The following is a 21,625-nucleotide window of genomic DNA, read 5'->3' on the forward strand; positions in this document are numbered from 1 at the left end:
CAACTCAGACTATTCTGTGATTCCACGGGGAAAGCGCAGCGCTGGCCGCAGTTCCTGCGGGGCCGGGAGTGGGGCGGGCCCAGAAGCGTCTCCGGGACGCTCTGAGCGAGGAAGGGACCGCAGCACCGGGAGCACGTCACCCGCCAGCGGCGGGGAGGGGTTCCCGGGGGCGGGACGGCACCTCTGTCCCCGCCGCGGCGCCGCCCCGCCCTGCGCCGCTCAGACCGGGATCCCCACGCCATGGATCCGCCCGAGGAGGTGCGGGCGCAGCTGCAGCGGTGCGGACAGGACCATCTGCTGCGGTTCTGGGCCGAGCTGGACGCAGCGCAGCGCGGGGCGCTGCTGGCGGCGCTGCCGCCGGGGCTGGGCGAGCACTGCCGGCTAGCGGCGGCGGCCGGGGCCCGCCAGCGCGGCCCGCCCGAGCGCCTGGACGGCCGGATGGAGCCGCTCCCCGCCGAGCTGCTGGGCAGCGCCCGCCGCAGCGGCCCCGCCGCGCTGCAGCGTTGGGAGGCGGAAGGTGAGCGGGGCGCGAGGCCGCCTGTCCCTTCCGTTCCGGGGCTGCCGGGGTCCGGCCGCGGTTCTGGGACGGCCGCGTTCCGCCGGGCCCCAGCCAGTGCGGGGCGGGGGCTGCGCCCGGCCGGGCCCCGGGGCAGGGGACGCCTCTTGCGGTGGCACCGCGGGGCGCTGGATAGTCCCACCCCCGGCACCGCGTGCTGCCGAAGCCGGTGGCCGGTGGGTGGGAGCCGCAGGGACGGCCCGTCGGGCAAGGAGGGAGAGAGCGGGATCACAGCTACACCCCGGCCCTTAGTGCCGGCAGCCGGTGTCCTCGGCCTGGGGAACCTCGGCTGAGACATGGAGTTTTCACTCTGCGTTATGAAATGTAGCGGCCGAGGCCCCGCGGCCGTGCCTGGCAGGATCGGAAGATCTCTACAACTCTTTGACAGGCAGTGATAGCCGGGAGCGGGGAGTTCAGTCTCTCCTCCCACATAACAAGCGGTGGGATAAAAGAAAAGAGCCTCAAGTTATGTCAAAGGAGATTCAGGTTGAATATTGAGGAAAATTTCTTCACTGAAGGGGTGGTCCGGCACTGGCACAGGCTGCCCAGGGCAGTCGTGGAGTCACCATCCCCGGAAGTGTTCAACAAACAAGTGGACATGACGCTTAAAATACTCTTTAGAGGGTATGGGGGTATTCTGTCAAAATGATTTACAGTACCGGTCATGAAAAATATGTGATATGAAAGGATCTAAAGGGGCTCCAGGAGAGCTGGAGAGGGACTTTGGTCAAGGACATGGAATGACAGGACAAAGGGGAATGGCTTTTACACTGACACAGGGCAGGGTTAGATTAGATATTAGGAAGAAATTGTTCCCTGTGAGAGTAGTGAGGCCTTGGCACAGGTTGTCCAAAGAAGCTGTGGATGCCCCGTCCCTGGAAGTGTTCAGGGCCAGGTTGGACAGGTTTTGGAGCAACCTGGGATAGTGGAAGTTGTTCCTGCCTGTGGCAGTGGGTGGAAGGAGATGGTCTTTAAGATCCTTTGCAACCCAAACCATTCCATGACTAGGAGTCCCTGGGGGAGGAGTTTCATTGCTGCTGAACTGCCTAAATTTTGACAAGTGGCTGCACAGCCTTGGCCCAACATTGCAGGTAAAGAGGTGAGGATATATGGGCAGGGGAGCTTTTCTGCTGTGAGACTCCACTCATGGGGCTGAGTGGTGATGGAGGGAACATAAGCTGGTACAGTGAATGGAATAGAATCCCAGAATGGTTTCGGTTGGAAGAAACCTTAAAGACCATCTCATTCCACCCCTGCCACAGGCAGGAACATCTTCCACTAGACCAGGTTGCTCCAAGCCCTCTCTAGCCTGGCCTTGGACAGTTCCAGGGATCCAGGGGCAGCCACAGTTTCTCTGGGTAACCTGTGCCAGGGCTTCCCCACCCTCACAGGGAATAATTTCTTCCCAATATCCCATAACGCTACCCTCTGGCAGTGGGAAGCCATTCCCCTGTGTCCTATCCCTCCATCCCTTGTCCAAAGTCCCTCTCCTGCTCTCCTGGAGCCTCTTTAGGCCCTGGAAGGGGCTCTGAGGTCTCCCTGGATTCTTCTCCAAGTGAACATTCCCAGCTCTCCCAGCCTGGCTCCAGAGCAGAGGGGCCCCGACCCTTGGAGCACCTCTCTGGCCTCCTCTGGACTTTCTCCAGCAACTCTATGTCCTTCTCATGCTGACAGCCTCAGAGCTGAAGGCAGCACTGCAGGTGCGGTCTCACCTGAGCAGGGCAGAGAATTCCCCCCTCACATGCTGCCCCTTGTGGTATCAGCCTAGGGCACAGGGGCTTTCTGAGTGGCAGTGCACTTGGTCAGGGTATGTTGAGCTTCTCATCCACCACACCCCCAAGCTGATCTTGGCAGGGTTGTTTGAGGGTGTCAGAGTGAGGAGGAAGGGACCCTTTGAGCCCTAGAGGCAGATGGGGCTGGGTCAGGGCCCCACAGTTAAACTAACAGCTTTATCAAACTGGGTCACTTGTCCCCAGCCAGCTAGGCGAGTGAGAAGCTGGTGTGTCTGCCTTGTGCCACTGGCCACAGCACAGAAAGGAAGAGAAAGGAAGGCCAGGCTACCTGTGTGGGCTGGCCTTGCTGGTTTCCAGCATTGCCTGCAGGCAGCCCAGATCCAATGTGTTTGAGGTCTTGCCACTGTGCCCAAATCATCTGGCCCTAAAGTCTGATAGCTCCAGGCCACCTCTGCCCTGCAGGCAGACTGAATTTCTACCAGAAGGGGTACACACAGATGTTCTGTTTCCTTTGGTTTATTTTTATGATCCGGTTTATAGCTGAAGAGGGATTTTATTTCCTGGAAGAGGGCAGTCAGGAGCAAAAACTTTGTTCTGCTGAACCTGTGCATTGCTGTGTCCCTGCAGATGTGGCAACATCCCTGCATGGCATTTCCCAGTGGAACTGGTCTCATGGGCACAGGCTTTGCAGGATTGTGGGTCTCTGAGGGGATGCAGCTCTGAAAGGCCTTTGTTTGTGGTGTGTTGAGCAGGCTGGGAACAGATGAACCATCCCAACCTGCTGCCCAGTGTCCCTGAGGCAGCTGTATGGCTGGTACAGCCTGTGGCTGTGGGGTCATCATCACCCTGAGCTGAGCTGACCTGTTCTGTGCTCTGTCTGTGGGTGTCTGAGCTCCCCACAGCTGCCATCTGCATTGCATCCTCCAAAGACTGAACAGCTGAAATGATGTCTCCTTCCTCCCTATCCGCCTTTTTCTATGATAAAAAATACGGACAAAAGAACCAGACAACTGAAAACTTGTCTTGGGAACACCTGAGTTATTTTTAATAGTTAAAAATTAATACTTTTGTTATTGTGTCTCAGACAGCAAAACTGCCTGCTCAGATTTGCTTTCAGGTCTTAAATGCCGACATTTAACAATCACATTTTCCAGGCAGCCCTAGGAATGATGGTATAAATCAAATAAAGACACAAGCATTTTTGCATTCTGTCAGTGTTTCATTAATGAAATCTAAGTCATGGCCATGGGCTGAGGTGTACCTCATTTCATCAGAGAGTTTGATGAGCCATTCTGGTTATCTGACTGCTCTGCAGAATTGAAAATTTGGAGTATTCTTCTCTTGCTGACTGCTGTAATGGCACTCATGTGCCTGTTCAGAAGGAGAATTCAGTCTGTTATTGCAAGACCAGTCTGTTCCTCTTACAAAATCTATTTTTGGTTTTTTTGCTTTTTATGCAGAGTAGGACTGATTGCAGCATTGGTGGGTGTCACAGCAGCCAGCACATTTTCTCTTTAGTTGAGCTGTTTGTGTTTCATATACTGCAGAAAATAAGGTGGATTTTTTAAAAGGGAATAGGTCTTTCCATTGCACCCAGAGGAGTTAGTTCTTATGAACTTTAGTTGTGAATATTGGTAATTTTACAGTTGGGAACTCAGAGCAGAGCTACTTACTCTTTTTATTTTTTATTATTTTATTTTATTTATTTATTTGTTTTCATGGCGACCTAAGAGCAGAACTTGGAAGAACTCTGGGATCTGGTGGGGTGTGGTCTGTTGCATCAGAACCTGAGTGTGCTTGTTGGTGTGAGCCTGGCAGTGCAGGGGGGAGATGCAGCGGGGCGAGTGCCCAACTTTTTCCACTGGTGGGTGAATCTCAATTGCACCCCAAAGCAGCACACCCCACACTGCAGCAACTGAGATCAACAAGTGCTTAGCTCAGACCTCAAGCAGTTTTGGTTTAAATTGCTGTGAAATATTTGAGCTCAAGTTTCAGTTCTAGATTATTTTAAAGAAAAATAATTTTTAAATAATGTTTTAATTGCCCATTTCACAGAATCATGGAATAGTTTGGGTTGGAAGGGATGTTAAAGACAAGATTATCTTGTTCTAAATCTCCTGCCATAGGTGCAGATGCTACCCACTATTTGAGATTGCCGCTAGATGAACATGAAAAAAATGACACTCATGCAGTCAAGTTGTCAGAGCAAAAAGTGTGCATTTATTTCTCGACCTTGATTTATATAGATTCTGGACAATGACCAGGGATGGGAGAATGAGGTTGCCACCTCTCTGACCCCACTGGTCAAACTAGAAGTCCATCAATTGTCATTACTCCAGAGAGGAGTGCGAAAACAATCACTTTTTTAATGTTACAATCCGTGAGAAACTCCACTACTTAAATGCAAATATCAGAAGGCTAAGAAGATTAGGGCAACATCTCACCCTTTTTCTGTTAAAAGAAAAAAGAAAAATGAACAATGTTCATTGTCTGCTTGTGGAGGGACCATCAGAGTGTTCACTCGCATCGTCTGCATCTGAGTCATCACTCGATGGTTCATTCACTTGATGACTTTCATTTTGGTCACGGTCTCCAGCTTTCCTATCAGCTGGATTTTCCCTTTGCGGTCGCAGGTCAGGATGAACACACTTTGCAGGTACCCAGCATACCCCAGTATCTGTGGATACACATGCATACCCACGCCCTGAAGCGATAAAGTAATAGGGACCTTCCCACTGTTTGGTGACTAAATTCTGCACCCGAACCTTCGCTTGAGGCTGATGCATCTCATCCAAAGCCTGTAACGAAAGATGATGGTTCAAAATGACAGGATTGTTAGAATTCTGCGGCACTGTAAGGTGATTGATGGTATACAAAGCTTTTGCCAACTGACTGTGCAGGGTTTCACCCTGCATTCCCCGTTTCTGTTTGTGAAGAACCCACTTTAGGTTACCGTGAGCGTGTTCTACAATAGCTTGACCAGTCAGAGAATGAGGGATACCAAACTTGTGTGACACCCCCCACAGCTGCAGGAACTGCCGCACCTTCTGCGTGGCGTAAGCAGGACCATTGTCGGTTTTCACAGCAGAAGGTATGCCAAGAACGGCAAAGGCCTGCCTCCAGTGGGCAATGACATCGCAAGTCTTTCCTCCATTGTGAGCAGAAGCCCACATCGCAGAGGAGAAAGTGTTGACAGTGAGATGCACATACTTGAGCCAGCCAAATTCGGCAACTTGGGTGACATCGGTCTGCCAAATCTCCAAGGCCCTAAGGCCTATGGGGTTTACCTTTGCCAGCAAAGGTGCAGCAAGCGCGTGCCAGTCGTCATACGGCTCGACAATCTCACGAGCCTCAGTTGGCATCAACTGAAACTGCTTCTGCAAGGTATGTGCATTATGATGGAAAAACCCATGCGATGCCTTGGCCTGCGCGAGTGTATCAGCTGAGGTGCTACCCACACTGGGTTAGCCAACTTGTCAGCCCTCGCATTACCTTCCTCTACGAACCCTGGCAAATTGGTATGACTCCTCACATGCAGAATGTAGTACAGATGAACACGGGCCTGAATGGCACACCGCAGGGTCTTCAGCAAGTAAAACAAAGCGGCATTGCTGACTTCCTTCAAAACTGAATGACCCAAGTGCTGCGCCATGTCAGCCACATAGGCAGAATCCGTGACCAGATTGAAAGGTTCCTGGGAAAATTTTTGAAATGCCATGACAGCAGCCCTCAATTCAACCAATTGGGCTGACCCATCCTCATGACCTTCCGGAACCTGCCACTCAGATCCATCCCTCCAAGTAACAATGGCCTTCCCTGTCCCTCCCAAACCGCCAGTAAAGACAGTGGGTCCTTGGACAGGCTCCTGCCTAGTTTTGGGTCTCAGAGAAATTTCTGTGAATTTTGCCACTTGCAATAGCTTGTGGCTGGGCAGATGATAAGTGATCTGCCCAGAAAAATTTTCCAGAGCACTTTGCAGAGAAATACTGTTTGCAAAGCTCCAGTCCAAGTCCTCCCGCTGTGCCGGGAGTACGATCTTTGCGGGATCCGCACCCATCAATTGCAAACACCATTGCCAACGTTTGATTATCAAACGAGCGATCAGCTCAAACAATGTGGTTGCTGTCTTCTGCAGCTGATGGGGCAGGAAGACCTATTCCAAGACATGCAAGGAATCAGACTATTTGTCACTCCATTGGCCAATGACGCTTGTGGGATGCACATCTGGAGTGGTGATGAAAACAGTGACATCAACAGAGGGGTCAATGCGATAAACTTAGTGAGGAGAAACAGCTCGCTGAAAGTCCTCCAGCACCTGACGTACCTCAGGGGTCAATGTGCAAGGCGACTTCAAATCAGGGCCTCTCTTTAACAAATCAAACAAAGGAGACAGTTGTGCCGTGGTCAGTCCCAGATATCGACGCAACCAAGTGATGACACCCACCAATTTCTGGGCACCATTCAGTGTCTTCACTGAGTGCACAAATTGCACCTCTTGATGTTGGATCGTTCGGTCCAAAATATTTCCAAGGAGGTTGTTGCCGAACCTTTCCTGGAGCCACCTGCAGCCCATGAGAATGCAAAGCATTGAGCAACAGGCTGTATCCTCAGCAACTCATCCTGGGTGGACGCAGCCACCAATATGTCATCCATATAGTGATAAAAATGAGCATCAGGAAACTGCGAACTCCAGACGAGGCTCAGGCCACATACCATTGGCATATGGCTGGCAAGTTGTGACAACCCTGGGGAAGACCCCTCCATTGATACCGCTGTGCGGGCTCAGCATAGTTGATAGCTGGCACCGAGAAGGCAAATTTTGGTCTGTCATCGGGATGCAGAGGAATTGTAAAGGAACAGTCCTTCAGATCCACGATGAGGACCGGCCAATCTGCGGGAAGCATGGTGGGCAAAGGCATACCAGCCTGCAACGTCCCCATGCTTTCCATCATGGCATTGACCTTCCAGAGGTCTTGTAACAACCTCCATTTCCCAGATTTCTTTTTGATGCAGAAGACAGGAGCGTTCCAGGGACTGGTAGAAGGCTCCAGATGACCCTGGTCCAACTGCACCTGAACCAAGTCACAAAGGGCGACTAGTTTGTCTTGAGGGAGGGGCCACTGGTTCTCCCAGACTTGTTTGTCCACCAGCCACTGTGTAGGAGGCGTAGGACACTGTGCCCTTCATTGCAGTGGCCCCCATCAAAAATCTGTCCTGATGTGCACCCCGCACACGGTCAGAACATCCCTCCCCCAGGGATTGGTATGAATTTCAGTTGTGACATGAGGCTGAACCATGGCCATCTGTCCCTCTGGGTTCGTGATCATCACAGGCCTCTGGCTCATGTAGCATTGCGCCCTGTCCAGCCTGGCCTTGAGCATTTCCAGGGATGGAGCAGAACAGTTTGGAAGTGTTCCATAGGGCAACTTTTTTAGGATTTTTTTTCCCCTCCATAAGTTCTTTCTGTGCTAGATCCCAGTAGGGAAACAGTCAACACCCAAGCCAGGGCATGAGGTTTGGAGCCATTTTCTGGTGCCTCTCCACTCAGCTCTTTCCCTTCTTCTGCAGTGGTGCCCTGTGCTGGCAAACAGCTGAACATGCAGGAAAACCATATGTATGATGGGACTGGGGCAAGTACTGCTGGTGTAAGTAATACCTGAGACCCTCTGCTCTGTACTTTGAGTCTCATAGGCAGCTCAGTGGCTGCACAAAGGAGCCATTTATCGCTTGTAAGGTTTGTTGTGAAATGCTGGATATCTTATTTGCATCACCATGCAGCTCACCCAGATCCTCCATGTCTTTCATATTTAAATAATAATTTAAACCTATTCAAGCTTCCCCTGCTATCCAAGGACCTCCTGAAACTTTGAAATTCCAATATTTCCACTCACAGGTTTCTTCTTAGGGAGCTCTCCCAATCCCTCTTGGAGGATTGAAGATCTCCAGAGGTGGCTTCCAGCTCTCACTCCTGTGGCCCTGTGACCCCAGAGGCTGCTCTACAGCAGAGCCATGGCTGTGGAACCAGCTCCCTGTGCCTGGACACCACCAGCCTTTTTGGAAGGGGTGTGTTTAGGGAGAAGGACTTGTGTTACTGCTGTGCTAAGACTGAAACTTGTAAGCATGGAAAGGGGAATTGCATTACTGCAATGTCATGGACAACTTAAGTCTTTGCTGAAAAAATTGCTGGAAGCTGCAGTTTTGAACAGTATTAAAATCAAGCCAGGTTGTTAAAACAACAGTTGGTCTTTTTGCTCTATTCATTTAAAAAGCCAATTATTTAAAGATTAGTATAAACAAAATCCTTTTTCTTTTTTCCTAATTCAATTTCTTTGGTCCCCATATCTTTCAGTCCAGATCAGGAATGTTTTAGCCTCAGCTATGGTTAATGTTTGCTGAAGGCCGGGGTGCTCCATAGGCTGTCCTTGGCTGCAGGAGCGGTGGTAGTTCAGTGTTGTGCAGTGGCAGAAGGCCCTGATAGCTACTGCAGCAGAGCTGTGGCTTCTGACATGGGCAAGCCCATTGTTCCTTGCATTTCCAGAGAAACTCAAAGTATTCCCATAATGAAAAATCTTTCTTACAGTTGCCAGTCATTATTGTGATGCTGACTTTGGAGAATGCAGGGACCAAAGTCTGAGAGTGAAATGAGTGTTTATGTGCTCTGGTTCTTCCCCAGGTTCTGGACTTCCCTGGTTTGTCAGGAGCACTGACACTGGTTTCAGTTAGCTCCTGCAGGCTTGGCTGTGTTACTAGCCCTGACTGCAGCTGTGTTCAGCTTCTATTGAAGCTGGAGCACAGGTACAGATAATTGCTTTAAGGCAGATTCCAGAAATCCTCATGCTTTACTCAAGATGATGAAACTTGGCTTCTTTGGGATATAGAAATGATAAGGGACCTCTGGAGGTCTCTAGTTGGAGCAGAACTCTGAAGAGCCTGAGGGCAGGTCAGCTACAGTTAAGTAAGCCTTGAAAACCTTAGGGGACATTGCTTGCTCTCTGGATGTCTTTTCTAGTGCTGCACTACCTCCCTAGTAATGATTTTGTATCCTAATTTGAATCTCCTAAGCTGCAGCTCATGGCTATTGTTTTTGCACCAGTTGTTGCTTTAGGTGAGGAAACTGCTGCTGCCAGGAGGTGAAATGAATTTTCCCCTGTGTGTGCAGTGACTTATTTCTCTCTGAGCAGCCAGCATTGAACTGGCAGTTTCTGGCTGTTGCCAGAGCTCTGCAGAAAGGCTCAGGAGAACATGGGGAGTTGATTGCTTTGGAGGTTCTTATGTTCCCTTGGGCTTCTTTTCCTGTACAGGTTTACATCAGATCTCACAGAATAAGGTGGCAGTGCTGCTCCTGGCTGGAGGACAAGGAACCCGCCTGGGAGTCAGCTATCCCAAGGGCATGTACAACGTGGGGTTGCCCAGTGGCAAGAACTTGTATCAGATCCAAGCAGAGAGAATACGCAAAGTGGAGCAGATTGCTGGCGAGAGACACCACTGTAAATGTGCTATTCCCTGGTAGGTGACCTAAAGCCAGAGGTGATGTGCAGGGCTCTTTACATTCCAGTCTTGCCCATGTTGTCTTCAAGAAGCACTGAGCTGGGTGCTGTGCAGAGCCAGGTCAAGGGGAGCCTTTAGTTGGTAGGATTTGCAATGGCAGTGGTGGGAGAAGGGTGCAGAGGGATGGGAGGTGGTAGGTCCGTGTCTGCAGACCTGAGGGATTGAGTAGTGCCTTTGTATCACTGACCACAGCCCTAACTGCTGTACCTTGCTGGCCTTCCAAGCAGCTACTGGCAACACTGTAAACAGCACTTCTCAGTGATTGTTTCAGATGCTTTACAAGAAATTTCATCCATTTCTGCTTTCTCAGGTTCCTGCATGGAGGACAACTTAGAGCTTGCCTTCCATGCCCTTCTTCCTGCCCCTGTCCGTAATCTCTGCAAAAAGCCTCTTGCTTTGTGTTCAGGCCGCCTCCTGCTGTCACCGTTTACAGTTGCCAGTTCTGCTAGCTGCTCCTGGCTTTCAAAAGAGATGACCCCTGGGCAAAGTGCAAAATGTGAATTCCCTGTGGGATGTTGTGGGTTGAGAGGAAGGCACTGCAGATGTGTCTGGAAATGTTTTCTGCTAAATGTTGTTTGTTAGACCATAAGGACTATGTAGAAATACCCTTATGGAATCAGTGTCTGGCCTGAGGCAGGGTTTAGGCAGTGAAACAGCAGGTGTCTGAGGGCTTCAGGTTGCCACATTGTTTTACTAGAGGACAAAGTTCATTCATACATTATTTCCTCACGGAAGGTGAGTACATATTGTGCTTCATCCTGAAGCCTTGTATACAGGACCTGAATTGCAAATACGTCATCCCAGGTGCTGCTAGAAGCCAGGACGCCACGTCTATTTCCAGTTCCCCTCCTGGGGGTGAGGAGGCAGTTGAGGCAGTTTGCTGCTCCAGTACACCTGGGTCCAGGCTATCTGTGCCACAGAGATGTAAATTGGGGATGGGGAATTGAGGTCCAGGCTCTCCTGTGTTGTTTCCTCATGCTGACAGAGGACCCTGTATTCCTATGGTGATAGTTGAAGTTTGACAGGTAGATGGTGAAGGTAGCTTTTAGACAGTAGTGAAGGAGGATAGTGGAGGAAGAGGCAGAAGCAATGTGGACCTGAAAGGAAAGGAGGAAATAGAAAAACATATGGCAAAACCAAACCATCCAGCCAACATAGTGAAATACTGGTGTTTGCACTGAAGAGGTGGTGGCAGAGTGAACTGGTCAGGGTTTCTCTAGACACTTAACATAATTTTGAATCTAGAGTGAATGAGGCTGTTTTCTGCCCTTTGTCTTGTTTTCCAGCTCATCCAGATATCCAGATGTTGTTCACATTTAGGGCAAGGCTCTTCTGTCCTGGCTGAAGCTAGGCTAGGGTAGGATCATACTCTGATACAGTCATAGGATCCCATGCAGCCTTACCACAGGATGAGTTCTGGAGGAGAGCTCTTGTGTGCAAACGCTCACCACAGGATGCTGCCATGTCTTTCATTTCACGCTGCTGGGATTCTTCTGTTTTGTGTTCAGTTTGTAGTTTTGCCTTTTGCTTGTGTTATTCTTTCTCATTGCCCAGCCCCCATTCGTGCCCAGGTACATCATGACGAGTGAGTTCACGCTGGGGCCAACAGAAGAGTTTTTTGCACAACACAACTACTTCAACTTGGATATGTGCAATGTTGTCATGTTTGAACAGAGGATGCTGCCTGCTGTCACCTTTGATGGGAAGGCCATCTTGGAGGAGAAAGGGAAAATTGCCATGGCTCCAGGTACCTACTGTTTGCTCTTCCATACTGTACCTTCTTGTCTGTTGAGAATAATTATGGGCCATCAGCCAGCCTGGGCACACAGAGCAAGCTTTTGGGGTCAGGGTTAATGCGTGCAGTTAATGTGGAAAGGTTCTGCTAATGTTTCAGGCTGGTATTCAGGAGCATACCTCTGTTTAGTTCTTGCTGGAGATTTGACCACAGCACATGTTTTTTATCCAAGTCTGAGAGTGTTGGCAGGATTAGGAGTGCTGTGGCTGCAGGGTAGGAAAAAGGTGTATTAGCAGGGCTCTCTATGAGGTCTCTGGGGTGTTGCCTCCTGTGGTGAAGGTCAGGAGCTCAAGGCTGATAGCTTGGAAGTGGGTTAAAAGCAGCGAGAAGATGAACTCTTTTCAAAACTACAGCAACATCTCACCTTGTAAATGTTCTTTTAACCTAGACATGGTAAGAGACTTGGTGACACAGCCTAGTTGGGACCATGTTGCAGCTGCAGAGTGGTTCTCCTGAGCTGACAGGGGCATCCCAGTAGGAACTGTAAATGACCTGTGATAAATGTGAAGGTGTCCTATGTACAGCTGCAGTTCAAGCCTTTAAAAAGGCATTGAGAACTTGGGGGAAAATAAACAGAAAATAAGCTTTATTTTAGTCTTTCTCGAAGAAAGAGAATAAACATGCTTTTGCCCTGTACTGGAGGAGAAGTGTAAAAGACTTTTCCCACCCTTTGCATAGATTTGCCCTTTAGTATTCTCCCTCTGAGAATCTTACTAGCCTTCATGAAGTCTCATAATTCTGCTCAGTGAGGCTGGTACCCATGGTCTCTCTCTTCAAGTGAGAGGACTGGGGTGAAAAGAGGAACATGCTCCCCTAAACTGTGTGGCAGAACTGGAATAAAACCTGGTACCACTGGCTCTGGGCTAGAAAGCATTCCCGTCTTTTCTGTTCAAGAAAGTTTGTTCAGTACTTTCTGCTTTTGCTCAGCTACAAAAACACTTGCCTCAAAGTCATTAATGAGCCAAGACTTTCTCTTTTCTCTTGCATTATAGATGGCAATGGTGGCTTATACCGTGCTTTAATGGATAATAAGATCTTGGATGATATGAAGCAGCGTGGAATCCAGTATGTCCATGTATATTGTGTGGACAATATCCTCGTGAAAATGGCAGATCCAGTCTTCATAGGTTTCTGTGTTTCCAGAGGGGCAGACTGCGGTGCAAAGGTAAAGCAGGGCTAGCACTGGGCTGGTTTCCCACAGGAAGTTTGGGTCTGATGACACTTAGAAGCTGCTGGCTGCAGGGAGCTTACATGACCTGCGGTGTTCAACCCTTTGCACATCAGCAGCTCACTCTGAGCAGATTTAGAGTTGCTTGCTGCCTGCACTGCATTTCAAATCCCTGCCTGTGGGTGTCCTCTGTTCTTCCCAGAGTACTATGGAAAATAAACTTCAGTTAGAGCAGGGACTATAGCTGCACAGGGAAACTACACCCTGGAATTGCTTTGCCTCTATGCCCAGCTCTTTCTACAAAGGCACTTGGTCTGTCTAGAAGCCATATTGGACTGGGCTGTTTTATAAATGCACCTTGTAGTCTAATGGAGGCTTTTCTTACGCTCTGATGTGGAAGATGGGGAAAGCCTTCACAGACTGGATTTTGTTAACCTAAGGCAGCAGGTGCCTTGAAGAGAAACTTATGTTACTTGAGTTAATAGTACTGTTCAGGCAAATGGGGAGTTGAAGGCTAATAGCTGCAAAGCGCTTTCTTTTAATGCCAGATCGTAGTTCTTGGTAAGAAAAGCGTCCCCCAGTATGCTGATTGCTTTTAACTGGTTTGTCTTCTGAGAAACTGTCAAATTAAGTGGTTGAGTACTGGGGTTTATGTTGAATTGTTGGGCAAAATGTGCCTCCAGACTGCTCTGTGCCACTTACACAGTGCTGGAGGATCAGCAGGCAACAATTCCGTGGGATTGTTTGTACTTGGGAGCTGGAATAGTCCTGGGATTTTCATCCTCTTTGTCATAAACCTGTGTCCTGTGGCTGCAGGTAGTGGAGAAGGCCTACCCCACAGAGCCTGTTGGGGTGGTGTGCTGTGTGGATGGCGTGTACCAGGTGGTGGAGTACAGCGAGATCAGCCTGGAGACTGCACAGCAGCAGCGCCCTGAGGGGGGGCTGATGTTCAGTGCTGGCAACATCTGTAACCACTTCTTCACTGTTGAGTTCCTGGAAAGAGTGGCCCAGTAAGTCCCAGCAGACCTTCTAGGTAGCTGTGCAGCCTAGAAATGCCTCCAAGATTGGGTGTTCCTGTTTCCCATTCTGTAATTTCAGTTGCCTTTCACCTCCTCTCTCTTCCAAACAGTTCCAAACACCTGAGTCCCCTTTCTGACAGCCCCAGCTTACTCTCCCAGGCCCGACCCAAGGAAGAGGTTCCCAGGTTCACTAAATCAATTGAAATATACCATTGCATGATCTTCCTGGGCCTTCAAGAGTGAGCAGCTGTGCAGGCTGTAGTGTGGTCAATGATGCAGCCTCACACCATGGATTTCCAGTGGGAATGTCACCCATGCCAATGCTGGGGACAGCAGAGTTTGCAGGAGAGGGTAAAGTTGTGGGTGGACTCTGCACCTTGGTGTTGAGGAATGGGGATGTGATGCTGGGCGTTCAGTCAGCAGCTATACAACCTTCCTGAAGAGCTTGAACCACCCTTGGGTGAGGGACGTGCTCTGCTCCGTTTTCATCCCAATCAGGTAACAATTTGGGTTGCCTCTTTTTTTTGTAACTTCTGCCTGCAATTTCAGCTTGATGCAAAATTCTCCCTCTCCTCTGACTGTCATGTCCCAGTGGTACAGGAGGAGCCCATGGCCAGGCTGCTCTGCTCGGGGAAGTGTTTCTTGGATGTGACTTAGATCACTTGGGAGGGAGCAACACCCACAAACAGTTGAGAGTTGACCTGGAACAGTAATAAGCCATCTGCTTCCCTCAAGTGTCTTGATTTTTTTCTAAGTGGGCTTGAACTAAATAAAATGGTTTCTTCTTCTTTTTGCAGGAAATGGGAGTCACAGCTGAAGCATCATGTAGCCATAAAGAAGGTGCCCTACATTGACAAGGAGGGAAATCTGGTAAAACCGCTAAAACCGAACGGGATAAAGCTGGAGAAGTTTGTGTTTGATGTGTTCCAGTTCTCTAAGTTAGTGACAGACATCATTTTACTTTTCTCCTCCCCTTCTCAGTGTTTGTTTGAATGACTGTAGGATGAAACAAGCAATCCCAGGGAGCACATTGTTTGTGGGTGGCTTGTTAGGAAGGTTGTTGGATCTACACCCAGCTCCAATCGAACAGTAATGCTGCAGGCTCTAAGGGGAGCTCACAGGACACTCAGTGCTTGTGCCAGCCCTGCTCCCAGACTGGTCATCCGGCTGAGGATGTGTTGGCTGGCCTGGCCTCTGCCAGCCTGGGAAGAATGAATGGAAATTGAGTGCAAAGCCAATGAAGCTCATATTAGAGTGTTCAGACTTGCAAAAGTTGGTTCTTTCAACATTGTGGCTTCCATGGTAACTGCAGCTCTGGTTACATTTTTGGGTGGTGTTAGGCCAGGGCTCAGCTCGCACCCCTTGTACTCAGAAGGCTGTTTACTTAAGCACTGTGGGGCCAAGTTATAGATGCTGTAGGTACTGTCAGTGTTCACTTTCCAAGTTCTGCAACACAGCTGGGAGTGCTGTGACATATGTAGTTGGGGTACTTGTGTCTAGGGAATGCTTAATTTTAGCAATTAAGCATAAGAGCTGTTATAAAATCTGTTTTTCCAAGGTCTCAAATTCAATAGTGAAGATTCTGTTTTAGGCTTAAATAAATGCCGAAGAAAGACCTCAGGCAAACTGAATTATCTTTGTTTGGGGATAGTATTTATATTTTTATATTATTTCCTTTAGAATAGAGAGCTCAAGGTTTGAACCAGTCTCTGTTTCCTGGCACATGTTAAATAAAATAGTATCAAACTAAAGACAAAACCAGGGTGATGGGAACACTGTTGAGCTGTGAGCTGTGACAGGATTCATTTGCAAGCAGTGTTTCCTTGGTCTTTTTTAACAGCTCAAAACCACCTTGGCACCTGTGCTTCACACACGAAGTGCAGAAACGCACAGATGTTGCTGTGGGGCTTTTTAATTTGCATTCCCATTTCTGGTAAACAGCTGTACTTCACATTCACCTGTGAGGCCTCCCTTGTTGCTTGTTTGTCCTTGGGAACTGGTGTCCTTAGCTGGTGCTTACCTACAGCCTCCCAGACAGGGGGCATTTTTGGGGCATGGTGGGGTGCTCTGCAGTGAGTGCGCTGCTCGTGCTGTGCCTAAGCTCTGGACAGTGGTGTTCTTTCTGTCCTGCTGTGCTCTGAACTGTCTTCTCCAAGAACCTCCCACTGCCTAAAGATGTTTCTGTGGCATCTCTGCAGAACTGTTGCTTTTTCTCTCCTCTGAGCATAGCTCCAGTAGGTTGGGAGGCTGCTGTTACATTCCCAAAGAGACAAGGCTTCTTATGTTTTTCCATTCTACAGCCCTGGTACTTGTTGGCTCTTCAGACGACCTGTGGGCTTCCCTTGGCTTGACTGTGTCAGGCTGCATACAGTGCTTCTCCCAGAAATATATATGAGCTTTTTACCCATGAATGTTGTTGCATTAGTGGGGCTGATCACTAGCTCTGGTTTTCATGATCATTATTTTCTTTCCTTTGCTGAGTAGGAATTTTGTGGCATTTGAAGTTCTGAGAGAAGAGGAGTTCTCGCCACTAAAAAATGCAGACACAGCTGACAAAGATACTCCTACCACTGCTCGGCAAGCCCTCCTGGCCCAGCATTACCGCTGGGCTCTCAAGGCTGGGGCCAGATTTGTGGATGAAAATGGTTGCAGGATACCAGAAAAACTCAGGTATAAATCTGTGACCTTCTCTGCAGCTTCTCTGCTGGAAGTGCTCAGCTATGACAGCTGGCCAATGGCACATGCTGGGCTCTCCAAAACTGGGCATTAGTGTAGTCACAGGGTGGCTCAGCATGATTTTTGTTCAGCTGGTCCTCTCTGGATATGCAGGTTGATGTCTGTTACAGTTGCTGCTCCTCTTAGGACTGTGGGTGCCCCAGGTAGTTAGCGCATGGAGCTCTGGGCATTCTCTCTGGCAGTTCCCTGTTCTTGGGGTAATGAGTTGGCTCTTCCTATAGCACCTTGTTAGACAGCCTTTTCTATCACTCTGGATTTAGCAATGCAAGGAATTTTAATTTATAGGCCATGACAACTTTTCTGACTGTAGCCCCGACAGGATTCTCAGGTGGTCTTAAGGATTGTTTGTTAGAGTGATTACCAGTTCGGACACCTTCCTACATCATGTGTAATGGAAAGCTGCTTTTACTCCGTGGGGCCATTACTTCGTCAACTCATAGTTCAATAAACCCATAAGTTCATTTTACTTGAAAAGCATCTCTATAAAAGGGGTCTTGTGGTTTTACTGAGTAACATTTGGGACCTGCTAATTCCTTTTTATTTTCACACTTTGTTTTCACACAATGTTGGGTGCATATGACCACAACAAATGTCCTGTCTTTCTGGATATTCTATTCTGGACAATCTTTTGAAGAAATGCACTAGTTTTTAACCATGGCAGGAAGTTAATCCTGTGTTCTCTTTTTCAGTCTCTCAGGAACTGAAGATCCCCCAGCTGTGTGTGAGATTTCTCCATTAGTGTCTTACTTTGGAGAGGTGAGAATAACTATGGAGGCATTTTTAAGAGTGTGCAGGTTCGCATCCAGTTTCCTTCCAACACAGGTGCTTTCTTTAGCCTGGGCTTGCTGAGAAATGGTAAGATCAAGGAAACAGGGACTTGGGCTCTCTGTTACCATAATGTGGTTCCATTATGATTTAGTCTTCAGCAGTTTGTCCACTTTCCATTTTAGCCATCTGTAAAATGAGATTTGCAACAAGGTTGCAGTTGTATTAAGATTCATGAGCACTTTGAGATTTTACTGAGAAGTGCAGAATATTCAAATTAGAAAATCCATGAGTTCTGTGCTCATTTGTGCCCATCTCCCACAGTAAGTGAATTCTGACTGAGAAATGTGATATATGTGTTGGCTTTAGGGAAGCCATTTCTCAATTTTGTCCCTCTGAAAATAACTGGTCCTGAGAAACCTGCTTCCATTTAGTAATGAGAATAGGAGCTTCCCTGTGTTGCATGCACAGGGTGAGAAATAGTAGATTGCAGGAGAATGTGTGGGCACTCTTTGCTAGGTTTCCACATGTGTTAACTTGTAAACCAGCTACCTGCACTCCGTGTATTCTTCAACATGTGCAGGTGGTGAACTCATTGCAATCAATAGGTTGTCAGAACAAAATGAAAACAAGTCAATTTGACTTTCCTTTGCTAGGATTATTCTAATGTCAGTTAAGGACACACCTTCCCATGCTGCCCCCCCAAGAAGCTTGTTTCCGACATCAGGTCTTAGGGTTCCTTAGTGCCTCTGCTTCTTGAATTCCAGAAACACTTTCTGTCACTGGGGAAACTGTTACTGTTGCGTGTCCCTGACCTTCGTCAGTCATTCCTTGAGGACTTAAAATAGTGCATTTACAGCCTAACAATACTGTTCTCACACCTTCTCAGGGTCTGGAGGTGTACATGAAGAACAAAGAGTTCCCTTCTCCCTTTGTACTCGATGAAAACAAAGTGGAAATGCTGGAAAATTCTTGAAGTGGGAAGCCTTCCCCTCTCAAATCAGATCCATGTTTGTCAGATCCATTATAAGAACTGACAGTACTAAAATGTCAGCTATGAAGTGCATTATAAAAAAGAATTGCTTTGCAGTGTCTGATTGATGCCAAATCCTTGCAGCAGTTGTGATTGCACACATGTGCAAGCTCCCCAGTTCTTTTGGTAACTTTGAAGGCGTTGCCTTTTATCTCAGTCTGTTCTGTATACTTGGATGTGAGTGTGGATTAACACTTTATGGGTGCTAAACAGATCCTACATTTCTTATTTGCTGTTGCATATGAATATGGAAAAGAGCCAGTCATGGCCTGATAAATCAGCTTTGCCTTCAAGAAGATTCAGTTTCTTCAGTGCCTTTTTAGGTATCTTGTTTGTGTTGGTGTAGTTGTTTTTTTCGTTTGGTTTTGTTTCTTTGTTTCTAATCATGTTCACAGCTGCCGTCAGTTTGAGGTCTCATCCTGAAAAGTATGGAAGGACTTTGGATACTGAGGTTTTCCCTCCAGCAGTCAGGTTTTTTTCCCAAGAAGAGAACACAGGATTAACTTTCTGCCATGGTTAAAAAACAGTGCATTTCTTCAAAAGATTGTCCAGAATAGGATATCCATTTTTTTGTTGCTGTGCCTAAGCATTGCTTGAGGCTTGGAGTCCAAAGTAGTACTAGCTTTATATCTGGGCTTGGTGGTGCCATGTCTGCCTAGACTGATTTCTCCTTACAGTTGTAATGACTTGGGGTTTTTTAATTAAAAAAAAAAAAAAAAAAAAAAAGAGAGAATATTTTCACAACCCTCTGCCCTTCCTGACTTTGAAAATTTTCCTTTTAATTTCCTGTTTAATATGTACTATATCCCTCAGACAAGGCTCTCTTGAGGTACCTGAAAATAGTAAGAGAAACAAATCCCAGTGGTGGAATTTAATGCCTAACCAAAACAAAACAAAAAACCCCCTTACTCTCAGCATCAACAGGGTACACAGTAAAACACCAGCCTCTGCTTCTACAGTTTTTGCCCAGGTGATTTTCCAGCACTCTTTCACTTAGGAAATAATTTCATAGATGCCTTTCTTTTAGATATGTTACTAACCATAATGTAAAGATAAGTGTCTGCTAATGAAGGGCACTAATTGTCAGAACATACTGTAGTGTGTCAACTCAGCCCTGTTCAAGGGGTGCCAGGGTAGCCCTGACCCTTGACACCACAGTGATTCTTCCTGTTCAGTTTTTGGACACTGCCCCGAAAAGCTTTCGCCCATCTGATGCAGAACTTGCGCTGAGCATATCAGAGCCATTTCAGCCTTGGTGAGGATGCATCAGCTGCACTCTGGTGGATGGCCTTTGCATCAGAAATATTCCATAGTCTTCCCCTAAACGTGGTATTAGGGAAGGTAGCAAGAAAGAGGTTTAATCTGAAATGTTATTCTATGCATCAGCTTCTACTGAGGAATTGCTTATGGTATTTCATTAAGCATAATTAAGTTTTATGGCTTTCTGCAATTTCTGATGTGAAGCTCTCTTCAGAATAATAGAGAAAGGAATGGGGAAGTATAAAAATTACTTTGAGAGTAACTACAGTTTGTAAGTATGCTCAAGTTTTCCAAAGAAAGCATCTAAATGTCAGTATCAGGGGTTTTGGTTATAAAGTGTTTTTGCATGACCTTGAGTAAAGATCTTTTTACACATGCAGACTGGCTAATGACAGTTCTGATTACCTCGGTTGGCATGTGCAGGCAGTAATTCACAGTTTTAGTATAAATGAAGCATTTGTCCTTGTCACCCAATTCTGTAGTCTTTTTGCAATGTTTCTATGACACATTCCATTCCTGTCAGTCAAGTTTTGTATCTGAGAACAAATTCTGTTGTATATTTGTGAGTATTGCTCAGCAATTCAAGCACACACTGCTTTTACATTGCACTGTGCTATAAAGATTTCTTTTGCTTTTTCTAAAGTTCTTCCTCTTTGGAAGCTTCAGTCTCCATACACACAGAACAGAGCTGCTAACATGGTTTTCAAGGTTGTTTTCGAGGAGAAGCTAAATTAGAATGCTGAATGCCTTGTCTCTTGTGTTTTTTATTTTCTTTGACTCTTCACATTTTAAACTGGAACATAGAACCAATTTTGAGAGAACTTTACACAAAAAAAACCTCCCACCAAACTGTTCTGTATGTAATAAAGTCTTTGTATGCATTATAAAATGAAAAAAAAAAAAGTACCTGAAACAAGGAGAAGGCCTGTAGTACTCCAGAAAGTAATGGACATCTAAACATTTTTAACAATAAAGAAGTTACTGTGATTTCTATGTGTTTGTCTGTGTTTCTTGTATGTGAGAAAAACACTTGTTGTCTTTGTCCCTATGAATGTTGTCACCACAGCTGCAGGATGGTGTCACTGGTGGTACATCTGGAGGCTGCAGTGCCCACTCTTCCGATTATAGGGGCACATGGAACTGAACAGAGGGTGATTCCTGAAGGGGGTTGACATTGTGGGATCTTTTATTTAATCAGAAAACAGAATATTGTGTTCTTGTCTGCAATTCTGTATATTTTTCCAAGCTTTTCAGCTTATTTTATTTGGGGAAGGGAGTTTAATTGCAGGTGGTTGTTGTCTTATTTCAAGTCGATTTGAGTAATATGGTTCTGAGTCAGTCTCACAGCTGCTGTGTAGATAATGAGCACTTCCTGCAATGCAACTTTTATTTTGCTTTCAATGAGAGATGCTTCTTAAACTGGGCTCTATTTGTAGCACAAGCAGTAGGGAAAGGCAGTAATACCTCACAAATGGCAGATTGCCCTCATCTGGGGGTTTAGGGCTGAACCCAGCATATGTCAGAAGCAAATCTTTCTTACCTCTTTCCCCGTTTCTCTCTTGACACCCCTGTGAAGGCTGCTGGGGATTTAAATATGTTTTTAAGGTACATGAATCAGTAGTTACCTGTGATAGGAAAATTAATACTAAAAATTAACACATGCTTTAAGCATCTTAAATTAGTGTTCTGCTTGTTTATGTGCTGTTCATATCTACCAGGATTTTTGATTGGTTTTCTTAATAATGAAATGCTCAGAAAACACCAATTTTTCAGTTTTATCTTGAAATCTACTGTGAGGTGGATTCCAAATTCAAAGGCTCAAATGATGCATGCTAACCTGCCACTTTGGCACAGCTGGAGGTGAATTCAGCGTCATCACTTAGAGCAGCAGTCTTAAAGCAGCTGCTTCAATGCTGACTTCTTCCTGTTGGACTATGAAGCTAAAAGTTACTACAAACCCGGTCCTGGTATGGTTCTGAAAGTGTGTATCACTGAACAATGCTCTTCCCTAT

General features: G+C 47.1%; 1 protein-coding gene across 1 annotated transcript; it reads left to right on the plus strand.

The window, feature by feature from the left end:
• The first annotated feature begins 240 nt into the window (after positions 1 to 240).
• UAP1L1 (UDP-N-acetylglucosamine pyrophosphorylase 1 like 1) lies at positions 241 to 20,594 on the plus strand. Its single transcript, XM_040083305.2, has 9 exons — positions 241 to 517; positions 9,591 to 9,795; positions 11,409 to 11,584; positions 12,625 to 12,797; positions 13,617 to 13,810; positions 14,617 to 14,757; positions 16,304 to 16,489; positions 17,245 to 17,311; positions 18,210 to 20,594. Exons 1-9 carry the CDS (start codon positions 241 to 243, stop codon positions 18,294 to 18,296), a joined length of 1,506 nt encoding a protein of 501 aa, XP_039939239.1. The 3' UTR covers positions 18,297 to 20,594.
• Positions 20,595 to 21,625: the final 1,031 nt, after the last annotated feature.

The sequence above is a fragment of the Hirundo rustica genome, chromosome 20 (genome assembly GCF_015227805.2).
Source record: "Hirundo rustica isolate bHirRus1 chromosome 20, bHirRus1.pri.v3, whole genome shotgun sequence".
NCBI classification, from domain to species: domain Eukaryota; kingdom Metazoa; phylum Chordata; class Aves; order Passeriformes; family Hirundinidae; genus Hirundo; species Hirundo rustica.